The sequence below is a fragment of the Cervus elaphus genome, chromosome 14 (genome assembly GCF_910594005.1).
Source record: "Cervus elaphus chromosome 14, mCerEla1.1, whole genome shotgun sequence".
In the NCBI taxonomy this organism is placed as follows: domain Eukaryota; kingdom Metazoa; phylum Chordata; class Mammalia; order Artiodactyla; family Cervidae; genus Cervus; species Cervus elaphus.
In genome coordinates this window covers 8,119,890-8,141,939 of record NC_057828.1, presented here as the reverse complement: position 1 = coordinate 8,141,939, position 22,050 = coordinate 8,119,890, and the positions used below count along the sequence as shown (strand labels likewise).

Sequence of the window (22,050 nt, the reverse complement as noted above, 5' to 3'; positions counted from 1 at the left end):
GCCCAGCTCTCTGTGGCCCTTATGGACGCCCACCTCGAGTAAGCTCAGAGCTTCCTGGCAAGGGCTCCCTTCCTAGGGGCCACCAGTCCTGGGGGCTCAGAGTTACTGGTCCCTCTGGGGACACTGGAGCCTCGGAGTCTGCAAACACAGCCCCGGCTGGCGGCAGCACTAATGATCCCGGCTTCCTGGGGCTGGGGGGGCAGCTGCCCTTCCCCTCCTCCACTCACACAGCCGGGGGCTGGGCCGCCCCTCCCCACCTGAGCGGCGAGGAAAGGCAGGGAGACGCCAGGGAAGCTGGGAGATGAGGGACAGGCACACTAGCTCCTGAGGACAGACTATCTCCCTTCCCTCTGGGAAGGTCAAAAGAGGAGACGCGACACAAAAATACAAATACACAAGCAGGGAGGAAGTCCGGGGCCTGCCTTCGGGACACAGAGCTCTACCTACATTGGCAGTGCACCATCTCCAGAAGCGTCACCCAACTCCCACCAACATTTCCTTTGTCCCTCAGCCGCTAGCCTCCTCGTAAACAACCATGACCCCCTAGCAAGCTGCCCCGGGAGGGCGCAGAGGCACGCAGCAGGCTCTGGTGTGGAGTGAGGCTCTTCTGCAAGACGACTCCGGCGGGTCCACCGAGGCCCAGGAGCCGCCGCCAAGGGGACCAACCTTCACATCCACCTCCGGTCACCAATGGTCTGAAAACAACTCTAGCTGGGACTCCTGAATTTTAAAATTCCACAGACTTTAGGAAGTCCACTTCCCAATTCTGAATCCGTACTTAAAGCCAAAATGCCTTCACATCTCAGTTCCCCCAAGTGACAGAGGTTGCCTAGTGCCTTTCCACCCTGGCCGTGAGGAGGGAAGAAAACACAGTCCATCTGCCTCTCCCACGGCCCCCCTCAAGGTGCAGAGACCTCATCAGGCCAGGAGGGTGCGCAGAGGTAAGGGTGCCTCTCCCATGGCCCCCTCAAGGTGCAGAGACCCCATCAGACCAGGAGGGTGCACAGAGATGAGGGTGCCTCTCCCACAGCCCCCTCAAGGTGCAGAGACCCCATGAAACCAGGAGGGCGCGCAGAGGTAAGGGAGCCTCTCCCATGGCCCCCTCAAGGTGCAGAGACTCTCATCAGGCCAGGAGGGCGCGCAGAGGTAAGGGAGCCTCTCCCACGGCCCACTCAGGGTGCAGAAACCCCATCAGACCAGGAGGCCACGCAGAGGTAAGGGAGCTAACTCTTGCGCCCCTGCACTTCAGACCTGGCAAGCAGCCACCTCTGAATCACCAGGCCCTTTCCCCAAGGGCGAGGAGCTCTCAGCAGCCTGCGGCTCAAGCTGGGGTGACCGCCCACTGCTTGCTCCCCACCCGCCAGTGCTGCACACTGCCGCTTCCCAGGCATGACAGATGTAACTGCTATTCACTGTGTTCAAGACAGGACAAAAGCCTTCTCCAGAAGCAGAAAGCCAGCAGGAATGCAGACAGGCCAACGTCAATAGAAGCCACCTGCCAGGGGGCCCTCCTCTGCCACACCCCCGGCATGTACACAGACAATTTCTTAAGCCTCTCAAACGTGTGTTAACATACAGTCAGGTGAATTTTTCTCTGAATCACTGGACAGTTCTCCCGGAGCAGGGAGACCTCACCGCCGTTTCTCAAATAGTATTCTGCAGGACGTTAGTGACAGGTATCAAGAAAAAGGGGCCCAACATACGTCAGAAGCACCAGCTTATACAAAGCAGAACAGAGTCTTCTACTATAGGACTTCTCAGTGCCTTTAGAACATTAATGTGTGCTGAAGACTTGTCTCCCAGCTTCACTTGATCACAGGTGTCTCAGGACCAGCGTCCACCACCACAATCCAAGGCTGTCTGGTGTCTGGGGAAACGGGCGTCTCAGGGCTGGCGTCCACCACCACAACCCAAGATGTCTGCTGTCTCGAGAAACGGGCATCTCAGGACCGGCGTCCACCACCACAACCCAGGCTGTCTGGTGTCTGGGGAAACGGGCGTCTCAGGACTGCGTCCACCACCACAATCCAAGATGGCTGGTGTCTGGGGAGACGGGCGACTCTGCTCCATGCTCAGTCCCCTCGTGCAGTGCTTCTACTACGTGAAATAAGAGAAACATTCTGCTACGTGCCTCCTTCTCAGTAAGCTGCCAGTGAGCAGATGAAGAGATCCACGAGCGTGCTGTGGGACCTTCACAGTTCGCTTCAACCAGTGACGAAGCTTCCGCAAAGACCACTAAAACCTCATCCGAAAGACTGAACCTCTGCATCCGCTCAAGCCAGCACTGGCTCCGAATCACCTGTGCTCATGCCACCAAGGAGCAGAGTTCAGTTGCGGATGAACCGGCTGGTTTTACTCTCTGACCAAATCTCTCCCTAGACTTCCTCCGCTGTTTTGCAGTTGGCCATAAAAGTAACTGGGTGACTGCACTGGACGTACACACCGGAGGTGAGATGCCACCACCGCACGTATCGCACGTGCTCGGGGGAACCTCAGCCGCCGGCACCACCGATCCCAATGGAGACCACGGGAAGGGACAGCGGGCTAACCGAGCTGGACCAGAAAGGCTCTCACCCAGCCTTCCTCCCATCACGGGGGAGACAGACACTCAGAAATGACAGGAACCGTCAACATCTCCCAGAAAGTTCAGTACTTTTATATTCAAACTATGTATTTCATGTTGTCTCTTGGATCCGGAAGTAGTCCCCCTACTAAAAAAAAAAGTTTTTCAGACAGACCCTTCCTTCGGCTGGGAAAATTAGAGGCTGTGTGTGTTGGGGTAGCTTTGTAGAAAAGCCCCTTCAGGAGCCCCTCCTGGTACCCTGATGTACCTTCCTGCTTCATTCACAGTAAGGCGCACCCTGGAGGGGCGCCTCCCGCTGACCTCCGCAGCTGAGCATCAGGTGGTGCCCTCAGCCCCCCGCCCCGCACCCAGGAAACCTCTGCCTCTTACGGCCTCTGCCCTTGTTCTGAAGCCACAGACTATTCCCGCCATGCACATTTCTGAGAACACCTTCAGCAGAGATGGAGATTGTGGTTCTTCTCTGGGCAACACGAAGAGGTTGGGGAACTCCGAGGACTCTGGTTCTGACCTAAGAAGGGGGGAGGCCCTATGTCAGCTCTCCCCTCCCAACCCTGGAAACATCAGAAGGAAAAATAAGGTAAGATCCCACGAGGTAACACTGAACAGTCTCCATTCATAACCAAATACAAACGTGCATGTTTTATCACCTTAGAAAAAAGTTCAGTTTACTTCTACCCTATTTCCCCAAATTTCTCTTCTTGCCCACCCAGCAAAACTAGTTCAACCTCTCGACAGTGGGAGTGAAGGGCACACTGACAGTCCTCTCCCGTGAAGCACCCCCCAATCTCCCCGAGCGACCCCAGGCCCCAGGCCCTCATTCCTCGAGAACAGAAGCAGAAAAGCGCCTTCCCAGCTCCTGCCAGCCCCCCAACCTCCCCACCGGGCTTCCTGCCCCTGGACTCCTGCTCAAGGCTACAGAGAACTCCTTGGCTCCATTATTCCACTTATCTTCTCTAACTGGGCGGGGGCTTGTGTTTGGATGTAGCTCTTCTGAAGCTGACACTTTAATTCTTGATTTTAGCAATTTTATTGTTTAAATACCAGTTTTGCCTCTAAGGCAGCCAAGGCTCCGCTCAGCTTGTTAATTATCAGCTGCTAAGCAGTAGTTTCTTCACCGAAGCTGATGTGGTCTGAGGACACCAGTGGTAAAAACTTGGGCATTAGAAAAGGGGCCCCAACTCCCCGGTGGCCGTCTCTTCAGAATCCAAATGAAGACACACAGGCGAGAGGCTCAGCCATCCCTTGGGCCTGACGCAGCTCAGCCAAGCGCCGAGCACGGTGCTTACCCTGGGGGGCACCGAGCAGATGACACACACCTTGTCCTAAGGCACTCAGAGGCCAGGACACGCGAGTGACCATCACTCGAATCCAGAGCAGTAGCGAGTGTGAACTACCACTAACATAGGGCCCAAAGTGATTCTGCCTGGAACTGGGGGTGGGGGGGCAGGTGAAATCTCAGCTTCCAAGTAGAAACAAACTTCTACCAGGAGTGCAAGGGTGAAGAAGAGAAAGGCAGAGACGGTCAGGAAGCAGAAGAAACACGCTGCAGGGTGGGATGGAGTCCTGTCCTGGTAGGGAAAGAGCGTGTGTGTGTGTGTGCGCGCACGTGCACGTATGGGTGTGCATGCGTGCGTGTCCATGTGTGCATGTGTGTGTGTGCGCGCGTGTGCGTGTCCGTGTGTGCACGTGTGTGTGCACACACACAGGTGTGTTGGGGGTGAGTAGGAGAAGAAAGGTTGCCTGAACACCATATTTAGGAGTTTAAGTGTCACACTAGAGGTCTCTAAACAGACCTAATTGTGGTCATACCTGGCTAGATGGCTGTCCCTGAAAGCCTCTGAAGAACACAGAACAGTGGCCTCAAAAAGCAGGTGTGAACCATGCCGAGAAACATGGAGCAGGATGGAGAAGGGGGATGGCCAGCTCGATGGCCCTTGGGACCCTCCACCATCAGGGTCCCCTGGGATGCGCACCTCTCCACGATCTCTCAGCAAGGCCTGACGATCGGCAGGATCCTAGGAATGACATCGCGGCCTGCATCTCTCGGGGGCCCTCGGCAGGTTGGGCACTCGGAAACCCCGCCGTGCCGAGGGGGTGGCAGACACAGCTGTGCACAGGTGTCTGCAGAAGGCCGGGTGGGGATGGGCTGACGTGTTCTGTGCAGCTCTGGAAAACGCCACTAGCGCCAAGGGATAATGCACCTTCAGGGCACCAAACTTTCATAAAACTTTAAAAAAACATAAAACCAGAACGTTTTTAAGAGTAAGGTTTTCTTCAAAAGAGGTAAGCTCCCCATCACTGGAGGAATTTAAGAAGAGGTTCAACAGGATGCCAAACAGAGGTATTGATCATAGACAAAAACACACATTCCTGAACACCACCCCACAATCTTGGACTCAGTAAAACACACAGAGTGGAGCCCAGGAATCTGTATTTTCAGATGTTACCCACACAGGTGACTTTGACAGTCAACTTGGTTGGGAGCCACTGAGCTAGACAGCCATTTGCGGGGAGGCAGTCCTAAACAAGACAAACAGCAGCTCCCTTTCTAAAGATCTCCTTCTCTGTACTCTCTCCCCTGGACCCCAAAACCTCTCCTCATGTTCTTACACAAATTCCCTCCCAGCTCTGCTAAGTCTTTGCCGGGGTGCAGAACAATGACCTCAGGGTCTGGCACTGTACAAGAGCATCCGCAACGACGCAACGTCCTCTGTCTGCGCTGCCCAACACGGCAGCCACTAGCCCTGTGTGACTCTGGAGCACCTGACATGTGCCTGCTGCTGCGGTACGGAGAAACTGATTTTTAACTTTATTTAAGTATTTAAATTTAAACAGTCACATGTGGCTACTGCACCAGCACTACAACGAGCTGTGCAACAGGGCTGCTGCATCCACTCTGAGATCCACACAAACAAGTCAGTTCTGACCGCCTTTCACCGCCACCTCGTGGAGCTCAGCTCCAGCCCGAAGAGACCGACCTGTGACGGGGAGGTGAAATTCAGAGAAAACAGCAGGAAAGGAGGAGCCCTGCGTCAGCTGCACCGCAGACAACAGGTACAAAGAACAAGAAGTCTGAACAACAATCCTCACCCTGCAGGGCTGTGCCCTTCTCTGCCCAAGGGAGCAATTAACACTAGCAGCCATCACCCCGTCCAAGACATCGGGGCCTACCGGCCGCGCAAGCCCCCAGCGCCCCCAGAGCAAGCGGACCCCGGGCTCAGGGAGGACCTGGAACGTCCCGCAGCTGTACGAAGCTGGAACTTTTTGGCCGTTCTAGAGTATAGATATCCTGTAGTGTATCTGCAGTATACCATAGGTATACAGGATAGTATACCTGGAGTGTAGATATTGGGCATCTATACACATGCTCAGTTCAGTTCAGTCCAGTCACTCAGTCGTGTCCGACTCAGTCACATCCACCTCTTCGTGACCCCGTGGACTGTGGAATTCTCCAGGCCAGAACACTGGAGCCCTTCCCTTCTCCAGGGGATCTTCCCAACCCAGGGATTGAGCCCAGGTCTCCCACTTTGCAGGCAGATTCTTTACCGGCTGAGCCACAAGGAAAGCCCAAGAATACTGGAGTGGGAAGCCTATCGGTTCTCCAGAGGATCTTCCTGACCCAGGAACTGAACTGGGGTCTTCTGCATTGCAGGCAGATACTTTCGCATCTGAGCTATCAGGGAAGCCCCACAGAAATCCAAGGGAGAAAAAATAAACCTCACCAAAAAAAAGTTGCACTACTTTTTCAGACCTCAATAGTCTTCATCAGGAATATGAATCAACTGCATACTAAAAAAGACAACTGGATTCCTGTCCAAGTACAGCTGCTGCTGCTGTTTAATCACTAAGTTGAGTCCAGCTCCTTGTGACCCCATGGTTGTAGTCCGCCAGGCTCCTCTGTCCATAGGATTTCCCAGGCAAGAACACTGGAAAGGGTTGCCATTACCTTCTCCAGGGGATCTTCCCGACCCAGAGGTCAAACCTGAAACTTCGGCACTGGCAGGCAGATTCTTTACAACCGACCCACCTGGAAAGCCCCACCTAGGCGCAGCACAAAGGCCAGATTCACCCTGACCAAGGACTCCAGCTTCACATGCGCGATCTTTCATCTTGCTTCTTGCTCCCACATTTGGGCCTCTTTCCCCAGCATCTGACTGGACATACTCTATCAAAGGGGGTGGTTATCTGAGCCAAGAAACAGGTACCACCTCAACCTTCTGGGGCACCAAGTGAACACAGACCACAGCTGCAGTGAGAGAGGCCAGGTGGGCGTCTGCAAACACCTGTCGTATTTAAATAATTCCCAGCATGTGGCGAGGACAATGGACATAACGCTCCCTCAAGGCTCCCGCAGACCAAGTTGCTGACTGTCTCCTCTTGGGAGAGGTACTTATTCCGCTTCAGGGATAGGGGCCCTCAGAGAAGAGGGAGGCCGGCAGGGATGGAGGGAGGAGGCAGGATGGGGGAAAGACCACATACTAAAAAAGCACTGTGGGGGAGGGGAGAACCATCCAGCAAAGGCTAGATCTTTTTCTGAAGTTTACTGGAAGACTGTTTTTTTTTTCCCTTCTTGTTCTATAAAAAGAAAGAAAGGAAAAAAGATGTTGCAACTTCCTTTGCCACAGCACATGCTCAGGAAGACGCGACCGAGACCATTGCTTCACTTTCCCATCCGCACCAACGGCCTGTTCCATCCTGGGCCCGGACTTCCGCTCGCCCAGCGCCCGAGAGGCAGGAGGCAAGGCGGCCAGACCAAGGGCACAGAGAGCCTCCCGGCACCCCGGTCCACCCGGAGACCCCCGCAGGAAGGACGTGACTCCTCCGGGGAAGGGAGGAGCCCTGTGAGGGCCCAGAGGACGGCAGCCGGTTCTCATCACCCCGTCCCCCCAGCTCCGTGGATGGCCGACCAGCGTGATCCCAAGCACCTCCTGTTACAGAAACAGCCCAGGGGAGACCTCGGCCAGCGGAAGATGGGAGCCCCAGGGGAGTCCCGCCTGCAGCTTCGCATTCGCCCTCCTGCTGCCCCGCTGCCTGTGTGCACTGGTCCCTGGGAGGGTCACAGGTGTGAGTCCGCACCAGGCACAGAGGACCACCCCCCCCACCCTGCCCCCGTCCTGGAGGAGCCCACCCGACTCTGTTTCCTTTGAGGCTCGGATCCTACCACTCTCCCCCCAGCCAGCTCCCTGAACCTCTTCTGTGTAAAACCTGGAATCGCACCACCTGGAGGCACTGCTTCTGTTGGAGAGCATCGAGAGGGAATACCTGTGAACGGGCACAGTAGAGTGCAGGGTCAGGCTATCCGCACACCTTTATACACGTAGGCGTCCGCTCCTCCTCTAGACTCTAAGTTCCCAAAGGCGGGGCTCCCGTCTGATCACTGTAGCAGTTTTCACACAATAAGCATTCCATAAACATTTGATGAAGAAACAAAGCTGAATCAACTAAGTACTGAATCACAGTGGAGTCAGGGGAGAACTATTAAGGCAGTACTAGAAGCTCTACAGAGCCAGGTCTGAAGGCCAGACGCACCCAGCATTAGTAGCCTCAGGGCTCCACACTTGTATTCCTTCTGTCTTCCTCTCCCCCAAATATTTCTAGGACTCACTCAAATGTCACTTTTGCAGTGAAGCCTTCTCTGAGCCCATATTTGAAATTTCAACACCACACACGCATTCCCAGCATTCCAGGGTCTCCTCCCCTCCTTTTTTTCTCCTTACTGCCATCTGACAAGCCGTGTCATTTATCTCACTGTATTTTGTCTGTCTCCCCATGCCAGAATGCAAGCTCCACACAAGCAGGATTTTGTCTCTTTTTTTCCCTTTGGTCTTTTTGGTACACTGAGGTATCCCTAGAGCCTGAAATAACACTTAGCATTTAGTAAGTGCTCAGTAAATAACTGCTAAGGACTGAATGATTCTGAACATGTTTCCTCTTCTGTAAAACAGGGACTCCTACTTTGCAATATTAAGGATTAACCAGAATGTAAGTGAAACACTTAATACAATGCCTGATACATAATATCTGCTCCATAAAAGACTTGCTATTAATCTGGAAAACCTTCACAGTGTTGCTAAGCTTTGGACAGTGATCTGAAGGAGACAGAATACTGTTGTATGTATCACTCATTCTTCTGTTCTGATCTATCCTTAGCGGGATGGCAAAAGTCACCCTTGGCAGTGCTCATTTTCTTGAGTAGTGAGTTGCTTTGGATCTCAGAGGACTAGAAGGTACCCTGGGGCAAATTCCACTTAGAAAGGAAGGGGTCCAGTCTAAGTTGCTAAAAAAGAGTCAACCCTCCTTGTTCTAAACCCCTCTCTTCTCACATAGCAGAGGTATTAAAAGAGTCTAAACCCAAGAGGATGACCCGGAGTGGTGGCCCCTCCAGGCTAATCCTGCCATCTGGGCCTCCTAATGGCCACTCAGCAGGGAAGACAGGAGGCAGGCACAGAGAGAATTCACATTTACAAACATAAGCAGAACGGCTGAATGAATAAAACTATTACAGCCCAGGGAGGGATGAAGGACCACTGGCCTGCAGAACGTGAGGGCAGAGAGGGTGGCTCCCAATCCCTGGAGCCTGGGCTGACCACCTCTTTCCCAGCAGAGGGGCGTTAGCAGCAGTGACGAAGACAGACCCCCAGTACAGGAGCGCCTGGATTTACGATGAAGAAGCTAAGTGAGGCCCTGACAGGCTTAAGAACTTGCCGAGACCCACACGGCCAGGTGGGTGCCGCAGAGGCCAGGCGGGCTCTTTTCTGCTTGCCTGGAACTCAGGGGTTCCCTGAGGTTCAAACCTCTAACCCCAGTCCCGGCAGCATGGTGCCCAATGCTGGTCCCCTTGCAACACACAGGGCGAGACCAGGAGACAGGAGACCACCTCGGACTGCATCCAGGTGTCTCTGTGCATCCGGGGCTGACTCGAAGACGCCAGGAACTGTGGGGGAGCTGGCAAGCTCCACACCTGTCCCTCCCTCAGCTAAAGGTCTCCAAAGGGCAGGAGGGTCATCTCCACAGCGCAACAGGAAACGGAGGAGCTCTGAAACAAGGAGGAGAGGCATCAATGGGAAACTGTGGTCAGGGCCCTTACAAGAAAGAGAACTCTGTTAGCAGAAACACTAGGCTCCAGCTTGAGTCAGCAGACCCCAGTGGGTGAGGGGAAGACGTCCCAGAAGGCTGTCCTCAATGGCCTGTTAGCAGACAGGAGGGAGAGCGGGGAGAGACCCTTAGGGAGACCCTCACTAGAGCCCCAACTCATTCTCAGAGTCCAGGCCAACCCTGTCCCTCACCCAGTCACCCCCTGCAACCCTGAGGACCACCACTAGCACGTTACACCTGCATAGGCAGCATCTGCTATTCCTCAGTAATCACATCTCCGTGAGGCAGCTGGGCATAATGTACAAAGCCAAAACACTCTGAGACTTTTTTAATGATGGTGTACAGTCACTATGTAGAAATAAGAGAATACGAAAATAATGGAGATGTAGATCTTCAAGGAACTTACAATCCAACATCTACACTTTGCACATGGAGAATTACACTTAAAACCGGAAAGAAAAGGTAAGAGGGTCTTGGCAAGTGTGCCGGGGAGGAACGGGAAGACCTGCTTCTGGCCTGAGAGGGGTCAGAAAGGAAGGAGCAGCGCGTGCACAGGGCAGAAGAGGCAGACCCAGACAAGGGCTGGGGCGAGGCGGGGGCCAGGACGGCCAGGACCAGCGGGAGACAGACCCTGGGTAAAGGAGCGGGGGCTGGAAAGCAGGGTCCCATGACCAAACAGGAGACATACGTCCCTGAGGCTGAAGCGCAGCATACATTCAGAAAAAAACAGACTGAGGTCAGATCTGAGAAGGATGTGGAAACCTCCTGAGGTCTCCAGTCAAAACGAATCCACCGTTTAAGCCGGGAATTGACACGATCAGAGCTGTGCTTCAGGCAAACTAATCCCCACGCACGCCAAAAGGAACCGAGGGGCCAAGACTTCATTCCACGGCCAGCCCTCTAACTACACCTCAAACTCATTTTTATTTTCCTTTTAAACATCTAAAGCAAGGAAACCAAACGTGCCCGTGACAGCAGCAGAGCTGAGCACAGGCAAAGGGCGTTCGCGGTCCCTCCTCCTCCCTGAGAGCACCGGTGGCTGAGGGCCACGGGGGCGGCACACAGAGGCAGGAGTCCTGAGGGCCCCGCTGGGGTCCAGCAGGAGGGATACGGTGCTGGGGAGCGGCAGCCAAGGGGAGGAACAAAACGATGCTTCCGTAAGCCTGAGAGGTGATGCCCTTCCTCAGAGCCGGGCGCCTGTGAGGAGCGAAGCACAGAAAAGATACAGACGGCCTCGCTCTTCACGGCCGGACTGCAGCAAGCTCCAGGGCACACGAGCTCTTCCCCCGTCCACCTGCATTCCTCAGGTGCTCTGAGTTCCATACACGTGGCTTTAAGTGCCCTGGACTCCCCGTCTTCCTCCCCCCCTCACCCTCCACCCTTTGAACTCTGCAGAAATCAGACAGGACAAGCAATCTACAGATTCTTCCCTCGGAAAGACCTCCCTCACCTAAGGCTCCTGGAAGCCTGCCTTTAAAATTCTTCCTCATCTTCCTCTAAGAATTACAGAAGCCAGGCCCGGAGGCCCAGGATCGGGGGAGGAGAGGGAGGGCACGGCTCCCCCAAGGACAGGGACTCCTGTCAGGGTTAAAAATAAACCCTTAGCAATCTACACCCAGCTCCTCCCCTCCAGAGGCCAGTGGGCCTTGGCAGAGAAATCCCTCCCTGCGGAGCAAACCTGGCCCCAGAGGACAGCCAGGAGCAGGCGGTCACGGAGACAGGTTCGGGATCGGACTCCAGCTGCAGGCGGAGGGTCCCCAAGGCACCCCTTCTCCCAAATAAGCCCCCACACCAGAAAACAGACACAGAAGCCCCCTGTCCGATGGGGTCAGTACCGACACCCTCCAGGGATTTGGAAAAAGGAGAAAATGTTGAAGCCAGCTAAAGAGAACACTCTGCCCAGCATCTATCCTGTAACCAGGAATGTCAGCTACCTGAGCCCATGTTCTCACGCAGTTCTATGGTACCGGGGTACCAGGACCCACGGGCAGCAGCAGAAGAGGGGGCCTCGGTGGGCCTCAAGAGACGCCGATCACCAAGACCCCTGCCCCCCAGTCAGGAGGGAAGAGAGACCCAGCTCTCGGTGACAGCCTGCAGGTGGCCCAGGGGGAGGCCGGGGGGGCGTGCCTGACTCAAGACAGAGGCTGTTCTTGGAAGCCAAGGGGATGAGGTCACACTGTGGATGCGGTAACCCGAAGCCCCGGGCTGCCAAGCCCTGCAGGGGCAGGTAGCTGCTCAGTGCCAGGGCGGCTGGGGTGAGGGCCTGGCAGCTGCCCTGGTCTCTGCACCACCCCACCCAGGGAAGCCCCCTGAGACAGGGCTGGAGGAAGGCGGAGGTGGAGGCCGGCACACGGCGCCTCAGCCCCTGCCCCGGCTGACGAACCCTCCCCCTGGCCCCACAGAGCCTCCGGACACATATCTCAACACCTGGAGACCAGCATCCGCAGCTCACTCTCGGCACTTGGAAAAGACGGCTGGCCCGAGCCACCCACCAAGCTCGGGCTGGAAGAAGGGAGCGAATGGGGAGGGGGTACCAGTGAGTGTGAGAAACAGCTCGGCGGTGCGGCAGGAGGACCTGGGCCGGCGGCGGGCCGAGCTGTGATGGGAGACGGCAGCAGGGCAGGTTTATTTTTAGCGGCTGAGACAAGAGGGGCTGAGTGACAGTTCTGGGCCCCAGGCGGGACGCCAGGTGACAAACATCCAGTGCTGGCTGGGAGCCTCACGACAACATGAAGAATCAAAATGGCAGCAAAGCGGTCAACTCGATGACCTGCCTGGGTTGGGGCGGGGGGGGGATGTTGGGGGAAGCGGGGAGGAGCCCCCCAGGAACCTGAGGGGGTAGGAGCTGGTGGGGGCGCATCAAGAGGTCCCCTCCCAGGTCCCCGTACCTGGGACTAGAGAGATTTTGCTTTTGTTTCACGTTCGAAAGAACCACCCCAGAGATAAGCCACCCAGAGATGTTCCCGTCATCTTCTCTGAGACAGAAAAGGCTTCTGCCTTTGCTCACCGCTTGTCACCTCCCAGCAAGAGTGCTAGAAGGCCACTGACCATGGAGGGCCCTGCAAACATCCCTCAAGAGGAAGGTGCCCTTTCATATGACCCTTCTGGACAGCTCAGGTTCCGGGCGGAACACACACAGCCTGGCTGGTCCTAGAAGGGAACATCACTTCCGATAAAGGGTGACCTTGGGGCCACGTCCCAGCCTCTCCTCCCTGCCAGATAGCACACAAAGGTGTTTACCAGGTCAGAGAAGAGAGACCCTCGAGAACTCTACACTGCCAGAGGCTGAGCACAACCGTAGCCCCCTTGGCGCTGAGTCTTCCCTTCCTTCAGCCGAATCGCCTGGCCTGGCACCGAGGACCCTGGTCCAAACTTCAGGGCTGAAACCACTGCAGTAGCCCTGAGCGGGCTGGAAGAAGCGAAGAGAAAGCGCCTATCACCAGGCATCTCCCTCTCCGGTTGCCTCCTCAGCCCCTGACATTCCCACGGGTAAGAAGGGGTATCCAGGCGTACCTGGTATGTACCCTAACTTCCCATCAGCTCTGGGAGTCAGTTCCCAGTTCTCAGCTCGGAACAGCCCCAAACCCACACCATCCCTTCAGGTGAACTAGAAGGTGCCCATCTGGATAGACGCAGACACACATCACGGCAGAGCCTGCCAACTGCAGGGCAAGGCCGACCTCAGTGGCCACGTCAGGCCCCACAGCGTCGGACGGGAAGGAGGTTCAGAGGGAGGGTTCCCGGCTCTACCCAGAGCCACAAAGCACTGGTTCTTCCGATTTCTAAGGAAGGAGAGGATTCACAGCCCACGGAGTTACAAAGCCCATCCTCTCCGCTGAGGCTCTGGCTGGAACACAGACCAAGTCCCCACACGAGGGAAGGAACAGCTGGTCCGTGATGGTTATTAATTAACTGGACGGGGCCGCCCTGGAACCCAGCAGGGAGCCTGTCAAAAGGGCATCCACGCTAGATGGTACTGCTGATGGTCAGATGTGGAGCACGGCAGCCAGCTCTCCTGCCTCTTTCCTCCAGCACGGCCCGCCTACCCCGCACTGCTGTGCCCAGGAGCCACCGGTAGCCTGACCCTCCAACATGTACCCTGAGGCCTGGGAAGCCTAACTAACCTATTCAACATCACGCAACTAGTTTAGCAGGGCACCAACACTAGATCGATCTTTCTTTCTCTTTTCTTTCTAATCTAGCACATAACCCATGGTAATAGGGTCATCCCTAGGTATTTGTATCCATACATATCTTAAAACACAAAGTATCAGTATTTCCCGAAAAACTAGAAAAGATACAAAATCTGATTTGGGTTTCATATCTGGTACACATCAAGATGCTCGGCAGCATGACCTTATCTCCTTACCAGCATCCCCATTTCGAAGCCACCTGATGAAGAAAGAGCCCAGTGACTGGTTAATGGAGACTGAGGTTGGCACTGCGAGGTCCACAGTCCCCACATTCCCTCCAGCAACCAAACAACACAGGAACCCAGACCCAGAGAAGGTCCCGGGGAACTGGGTCCCAAGACATGGCTCTGATGCTGACACCAGATAAGATCTTGGATGTGTGGCTGAACCTTTCCAGAACGGCCCAGCCTCTGCCTCGGTGAGGTGGAAAAGGTCAAGAAAGAGGAACAGGGAGTGTGGTGAGCTCTAAGCTATAAATTGTGGGTCCCTTCAAGACGGGTCCCTGAGCCTTTCATCATGACCAAGAGTAGCTGACGCCTCTTCAGACATGAAGAGCAGCTCTGCCCAGGTCACGGCAGCTACGAGAAAGGTGCAGCAGAGCGGAAAGAAGAGCCTCCACAGGAGCCTGGAGAAGGCCTGAAGCAGAGGAGGAGCGGGCAGTAAAGTACGAATCCTGTGCCGCAGACATCAAACCACCAGGCGCGTCCTGCACCAGGGCACAGAAGGGCCACTCGGGAATCATGAAAGAACTCAGACGCAGAGGCTGACGCCCTGACCTTCCTCCGGGCACAGAAGCCACATATCCCCGGGCTCTGTGGGTGGGGAGGGGGACCTCCCCCAGCCCCAGGACATCCAGGGGTTTCATTCAACTCCAGGGATTTAGTCCGCCTCCAGAAGTCCTGGAGCTTGGCTCCTCCAGGCCTCTCCCAATAAAATCATCAACTGATGATGGCCCAACTCAGATTCCAAGCAACCAAAACACCTTAATCAGGAACACCAATACCCTCATCCCCTAAAAAGGAGCCCCTAAAGGCTTCCTTGATGGCTCAGTGGTAAAGAATCCACCTGCTAATGCAGGAGACACAGGTTTGCTCCCTGGTCTGGGAAGACCCCACATGCCGTGGAGCAACTAAGCCGGGGCCGCAGCTGCTGAGTCTGTGTCCTAGAGCCCGTACTCAGCAGAAGAGGCCACGATGAGAGTCCACGCAGGTGAACCAGAGCGCAGCCCTCCACCCACCAACGGAGGAGAGCCCGTGCTCAGCAAGAGAGAACCAGCCGAAAATAAAAAGTAAATAAGATCATAAAAATAAATAAATAAAAGCCACAACCACGATACAAACTGAAAAAAGAATCTGGTTGTATTCTAGTCCACCAGACATTAAATTGATTTTTTAAAAAGGCGGGGGGAGCCCCTTTATTTCCCAGACACCCATTAATATTTGGTCCTAAGGCTGCCCTTCTCCCCGCTTCTGTCAGCCGCTGACCCCACATCTTAGCTGGAGATTATTTTCAAGCTCTGTCAGAGCCCAGAACTCTTAAGTGAAAAAAACCACGTGCTGGCCCAGCTCTGACCCTGCGTCAGTGGGCGTCAAGAGCCCTGCTGCAACAGGCAGAGCCCAAAGGCGCAGGGTCTCTGAACCCAGAAGCCAGACCTTCCCCCAAAAAAACCACAGGCCCCAACCTCAGAGATTTGCAACTTTTCTTTATAACATCCTGTTAGTTTACTTCGTGCTCCTCAAACACTTTAACATCCGCTTTTAACACAAAGATCCCTTGGGCTCCACACTGAGCCCCCAGCCCCGCGTGCTCCTCACCAGCACGACCACCATCCCCTCCCGCAGGTAGCCGCGTGCACCCCTCAGGGGCCAGGCAACACACTGTCCTCGGCGCCTTCAGTCCTCACTGATGCCCTCTCCCAAGTTCCTCTAGTTCCAATCACACGGCTTAGCCCAGACCAGCAAAGCCCGTAGAACATTTTACCAGTTCAAAGACGTTCCTCTCCACTGTTCACTGCAGTAGCCATTAACCACATCTAGCTGCTGACACTTGACATGTGGCTAGCAGCTGGCTTTTAAATTTAACTTAGCTTAATTTAATTCACCAATTTTAACTAATTTTAATTTAAACAGCTCTGCATGGGCACTGGCTACCATAGTGGACAGTACAGCCTTCAGATTACATTTGTTAATTGCATAATTTCACCTTCTCCAAAAAAGTTTCTGGACCTCCAAACTTTAAGGTCACTTGCAATCCTCCATACAACACAAAGCATATGGTAGGATGCTCAGAGAACTGTTAACTACCTGTAATGACAGTGGAGATAAAAGAGGCTGGCCGGTCAGTGAACCTCGCATCACCTCGCATCACCTTGTGATTGCATCCAGCAAATCCCCATCTGGAACACTGCCCCTCACTCAGCTACACTAACTCTGCTTGCTCCTTGACAGGCACACAGCAGACGATGCTGCCTGCCGTGCGGGGATGAGGCAGCCCTGCTTTCTCTCTAACACTGTCCAGACCAACCCTGAGAGGTTCTGATCCGCGGCCCTTGGTATCAGCAGACACCAAGGAAGCCTCATGGCAGCGACACGAGTCACCTGGGGAGGGAGGACTGGAGAAAGGGAAGGAGAAGGAACAGGACTTTGCTTCCTCTAATTCACACAATGGAAAGACAAACAGCGATAAGTGACAACAACATTCTACACTCTGTAAAGCAATAACATGCTTCGCCGAATCAGTCACACAGCAGAGGGGGACAACGGGTGCTGGCTTTAATTAAATTTGTTCAGCTAATACCTAGGAGTCACCATGACACAATGAAGCAGGAAGCAGCAGGGAACAGGACCAATTAATGCACGAGTGGGTTGAGACTAGGTGTCCCTACCAAAGAAATAGTGAACAGAACTCTCATGTTCTTACACACAAAAAAATAATAATAGTAAATAAGATTTCTAGCAAACACTTCCAAAAAGAGGAGGGGGTGGTTTAAAAAAAAAAAAAGTTACTCCAGATTTAAAACTTACGGAGCTGCTGAGTTGGTTTATAAGCTGCCCCTCCAACTTTGGGGATCACTGCTGGGAGGTGATAAATCCCCACCCAGCAACCCCTGACCCAACAGTCAAGGAGGGGCCTGCAGTGGGAGTACTTCCTGCGGCTTGAGGGGCTCTGGAGCAGCAGCCAGTCCTAGGACCAAGCCCGCTGATGTCACTGCAGTTATCAAGTGGGAAGAGGTCAGACATCCCGGGTTCTGATCCTGATTCAGCCAAGGGCATGGCTGTCTCACCTCAAGAAAGCCTTTGCTCTGGGCCTTGGCTTTCTCATCTGCAAAACGAGAGAGAGAGATGAGTTGACCTCTACTGTCCTTCCAACTCTAAGTGAAGTATCAGTGTGACTCAGGCCTTAGCAAAAGCAGCCAGGAGAGACCATGAGCCACGGTCATCACACCGACCAAGAAGCATTTAAATGCTGCATCTCTCAGGTGGATGGAGAGAAACAGCAGGGTGGGTTGAGGCTATTTTTAAAAGCACTGATTACATTTAATAGGACTAAGAGGTCACCAGACCACAGACAGAGGAGCAGGCCACCACGGCAGCTGCCACCTCTCATCAAGTCGCAGGGCTGTGAGATAGCAATGACTAGAACCCCGTCAGAGGCCCTGCAGCTCTCTGCCCTAAACCCCAGGAATGGCCTCACGTTCTACATGGAGCAGAGGCCTCCTCCCTTTCTCTTCAGGCACCTTTCCGATGAGGCAATCCCCACATCTTCCTCCCTTGCTTCATAATCAAAACACTCCTGGTTTTGAAAATCATTTCACTACTCAGCACCTACGGTTAGGTTAGTCAAGATTCAAGATCTGGAAATCTCTTTGGCGTGTCTCTGGAGCAGCTGTTTGAGGCAGGCGTCCCCCACAGCTGTAATTACGTCTTACCCAGCATTGGACGTGGAGGCACTGTTGATACCGCTGTCAGTCTCTGAATGCCTCATCCCTTCTTTCTTCCTCTATTATTAAGTTTTTATACAAAGATGTGTGGGAAATCTACAATTTAACAGTTGAGTCAACTTGTGAGATCTGGGAGCAGGCTGCCTGTCAAAACACACTCTGACTTCAATCGTCACCTGCTTCTAACCTGAGAAGGGCAAACTAGGAGTGTTCTTTAAAATACTGCCGGATCTTCCCTTTCAAAATTATTTAAAGAGGAAAAAAATCCAAATCTCTCAATTACAATAGAAATCTGAATTGCCACCCAAAAGCATTTTAGGGGGTAGTTTTGTGTGTCTATCAAATAGAGTAAGGAGCAGAAGTTGAGAGCTTTTGTTCTGAGTCTTTATACCATATTCCAACTATCCAAGAAAATGAGCAGCCAGTGTCCCCAAACTGCTGGTGGGTGAAGGCAGATGGCGTCTCAGAGGGGACAGAAAACTCTCCTGGAAAGAACATCTGTCACTTCCTCAATGGTACAGGTTAACTGTGGTCCGCCAGTGTTCACTCAACTCCACTCCCCAAGGTCAGAGCAACGGTCAAACCACCACCCTCCCTCCCTTCCCCAGTTTTGAGTATGGAAAAACAGTCTAAGGCACAAATATTAAAGGGTTCAGGATACTGATGCATTCCTTCTCCAAAAGTCCAAAGCAATAGCTTGTAGTAAAAAACCAAAGAAATCTGACAGTGTTGAGGCTAGCTGAAGTTCTCCTGGGAAAGGAAGAATGAAAGCTGCAAGAAATCAGTTTTAGAGGCCTTAAAATCTGTAAATCAAACATGCTTGCCTTCTACAACCTCAAGTACCAGAGTTTTATTATATCTAATTATATATTCCAACAGTCCCACCCATGACACATATCTGAGTTGTGCATGAATAGCTGAAACACAGCTAGCCATAGGGGTTGAGGAGGAAGAGAAAATATAACACAGGAAGTATTTTTCTCCTCCTCCAATCATTAAAGACACCTCAAGGGAAACAGGCATTATGTGTCACCTTTAGAGATGTGGTTTGATCTGAAACCCCTCTTAGGGGAAAACCTTTTCAGTGACCCTAGACACTTGCTCACACTGCACTAGGGACTCATCAGACCTCCAAGTTCATTATTTTTAACTTAGAAGTAGATATTCCCACTGAAATCCCTCTTCTCCCCACACCAGGCTCCTTAAAAAAAAAATAAATAAATAAAAAGAGGTTGGCTTTTCCCAGCTCCAGGAAAACGCTCCCTCCTACTGTCCACCAATCGTCCAAGTCCAAGACTCAAGTGGCCATCTCCGATTTGTGGAATCAGCCCGGATCCACGCCGTGGTTTTCCAGATCCTGTTTACAATGATCAATGGAACTATGGAAACAGCAGACACCGCGCTGGAGCCTGCTGGCCTCCCATCTGGAGCTTCGCGGGTACCGAAGGTAGGAGGGGGCCAGCTCCCCATCAAAACAATCCGTGCCCCCGCGCCCGGAATCCCCAGCCTTGCACCTCCCCGGCCGGCGCGCGCCCCGAGGCGGCACAGCCGCTCTCACAAGGCCCAGGGAAGTGAAATCACACATTCCGGCTCCCAAATAAGGAGCGAGGCTAAATAAACCTCTTAAGATCCGACTTCTCCAAACCAACCCACCAACCAGCTCAATGAGTAATGGGCCTTTTGTGCCCGCGGAAAGAAGAGAGAGGCGGGAGGAGAGGACCGGGAACCACAAGCCCCCCGAAAACCGCTTCCTGAGACGGGGAGACGAGCCCAAGTGGTCCCAGAAGCCAACCGGGGCGACTTGGACGGAGGGCGCTCAAACTCCAAACGCCCGAGTCCTCACGAGTCCCCGGGAGTCCCTGCAGGTGACCGGAAACCCGGCCCGCGCGGCCGCGACCCTCCCGCGGCGCCCGCAGCCCCCGCCGCCCGCGGGGCACACGCGGGACGAGCCGGGCGGGGAAGGCGGCCCGGCCAAGGCCACTGCTCGGCCGCCCGGACGCGGGTCCGGGGAGCGCGCCGGCGCCGCCCTGGGAGACCCCCACCAGCCCCGCGCCACCTACTTTCAGGGCGAATTTCTCCTGCGTCCTCTTGCTGAAGATCTGCAGAACTTTGCCGTTGATGCCCAGCCCCAGGACCTGCGTGGTGACCTTGTAGTCGTCGATGATGGCGTTCTTCTTGATCTGCAGGCTCGACCTGACGTGGAACTGGGGGAACTGCGGCGGCGGCGGCTGCGCCGGGGCAGGGGGCGGCGGCGGGCCGGGGCACAGCGCGGGCGGCGGGCAGCACGGCGCGGCGGCCGCGGCGGCGGCGGCGGCGGCGGCGGCGGGCGGGGGCGCGGCGCCCGCGCCGGACAGCATGGTGCCCGCGGGCGCGGGCGCGGCGGCCGGCCCCGCCTCCGGCTCCGGACGCGGGCCCCGCCGCCCCCCGCCCGGCCGCGAAGTTTGCTCCGGGCGGGAGCCGGCTTCCCCGCCCCGGCCCGGCTCCAGGCTCGGCGGGTCGCGCGGCTCCGTGGGTCCCCGCTGCGCGCCGCTGGCGCCGGCCGGCCCTGCTGCCTGCCTGCCTGCCTGCCGCCCTCCCCCCGGGGGCCGGGCGCTCGGCGGGACGCGGGGGACGGCGCGCGGGGCCCGGCCGGGGGGGAAGCGGCCGCGCGACAGAGTACCCAGCCCGGGGGCCGGCGGCCGCGTCACAGCCGCGTCTGCGTCCGGGGCCGGGCCTTAAAGGGGAGGGCCGAGGGGGCGGGGCCAGGGCTGTGGGGGCGTGGGGGCGGGGCTGGCCTTAAAGGGGAGGGCGGCGGCGTCCCGAGAGCCGAGGGCCGCCGGGAGCTGGGAACCCGGCTTGAGGACCGCCTCACCGGGAAATCCTAGTTGTCCATTAGTGAGGACCGCCGCACCGAGAAACCCTCAGTTCAGTTCAGTTCAGTCGCGCAGTCGTGTCCGACTCTTTGCGACCCTATGGAACGCAGCACGCCAAGCCTCCCTGTCCATCACCAACTCCCGGAGTTACTCAAACTCATGTCCATCGAGTCGGGGATGCCATCCAACCATCTCATCCAAAACTCTAGTTGTCCATTAGTGAGGGCCGCGCAAAGGGAAACGGGGGTGCATGAAAGTGCATTATCAGATAGAAAATCCACCTTCTCCAATTGTCTACCTCAAGACAGCAGCCGCTGCGGGTGTCTTTTCGAGGCGAGGCACATGACTCGTGAGTATGAGCCGGGGTGAGACCGCCGGGGCTGAGCTGGAATTACAGAAGCCGTTCATCCCCGGAATAGGGTGAGGCAAACACGGACTATTTTCTTAACTTGAACACTTTCCTCTGAGTTTTACATTTCTTTTCCCACAAGTTTGTTTTTCAGTAAAGATCTGTTACTGTATGAACACTGGTAATTGTGCTTTTGAACTTTTTTTTTCCAGGTCAATTAGATAAAAGGGGATACAGAGCAGGAAGAGGACGGAGTTCAGACTGCCTGAATTCAGGCGGCCTTTTCCTTTGGCTAGTCGGTGCACCGCTCCCAGCGGCAAGAACAGGGTGTGGAGAGAATTCCCTGAGACAGTGTACCAAAAAGAGACAATGTACCTCATCTCCAACATGGAAAAGTTAGCCCCTGAACCTAGAGCCATAAGAAATGGGTGTTTTTAGACAGAAAAAGAGACACAGATGTATAGAACAGACTTTTTGACTCTATGGGAGAAGGCGAGGGTGGGATGATCTGAGAGAATAGCATCCAAACATGTTTATTATCAAGTGTGAAACAGATCGCCAGCCCAGGTTGGATGCATGAGACAAGTGCTCAGGGCTGGTGCACTGGGAAGACCCAGAGGGATGGGATGGGGAGGGAGGTGGGAGTGGGGATCGGGATGGGGAACACATGTAAATCCATGGCTGATTCATGTCAATGTACGGCAAAAACCACTACAATATTGTAAAGTAATTAGCCTCCAACTCAAAAAAAAAAAAAAGAATTGCACGGAAAAAGAAAAAAAAAAAGAAATGGGTGTTTTTGAAGAAGCCAAATTCTGGTCCAGTTTAGCCTCATGTCTGAGGAAGACACCAAGGAAAGTGAAAGTCACTCGCTCAGTCGTGTCCAACTCTTTGGGACCCTGTAGACTATACAGTCCATGGAATTCTCCAAGCCAGAATACTGGAGTGGGTAGCCTTTCCCTTCTCCAGGGGATCTTCCCAACCCAGGGATCCAACTCAGGTCTCTGGCATTGCAGGCGGATTCTTTACCAGCTGAG

General features: G+C 54.6%; 1 protein-coding gene across 1 annotated transcript in view; it reads right to left on the bottom strand.

Annotated features, from left to right (window-relative positions):
* The window catches only part of MAPKAPK2 (MAPK activated protein kinase 2), a 46,275-nt gene extending 25,774 nt beyond the window's left edge, over positions 1–20,501 (bottom strand). Inside the window, exon 1 of the mRNA XM_043923131.1 lies at positions 19,873–20,501. Coding sequence (XP_043779066.1) covers positions 19,873–20,169 — 297 coding nt within the window. The 5' untranslated portion in view covers positions 20,170–20,501. The remainder of the gene's footprint in view (positions 1–19,872) is intronic.
* Between the last annotated feature and the right edge of the window lie 1,549 nt (positions 20,502–22,050).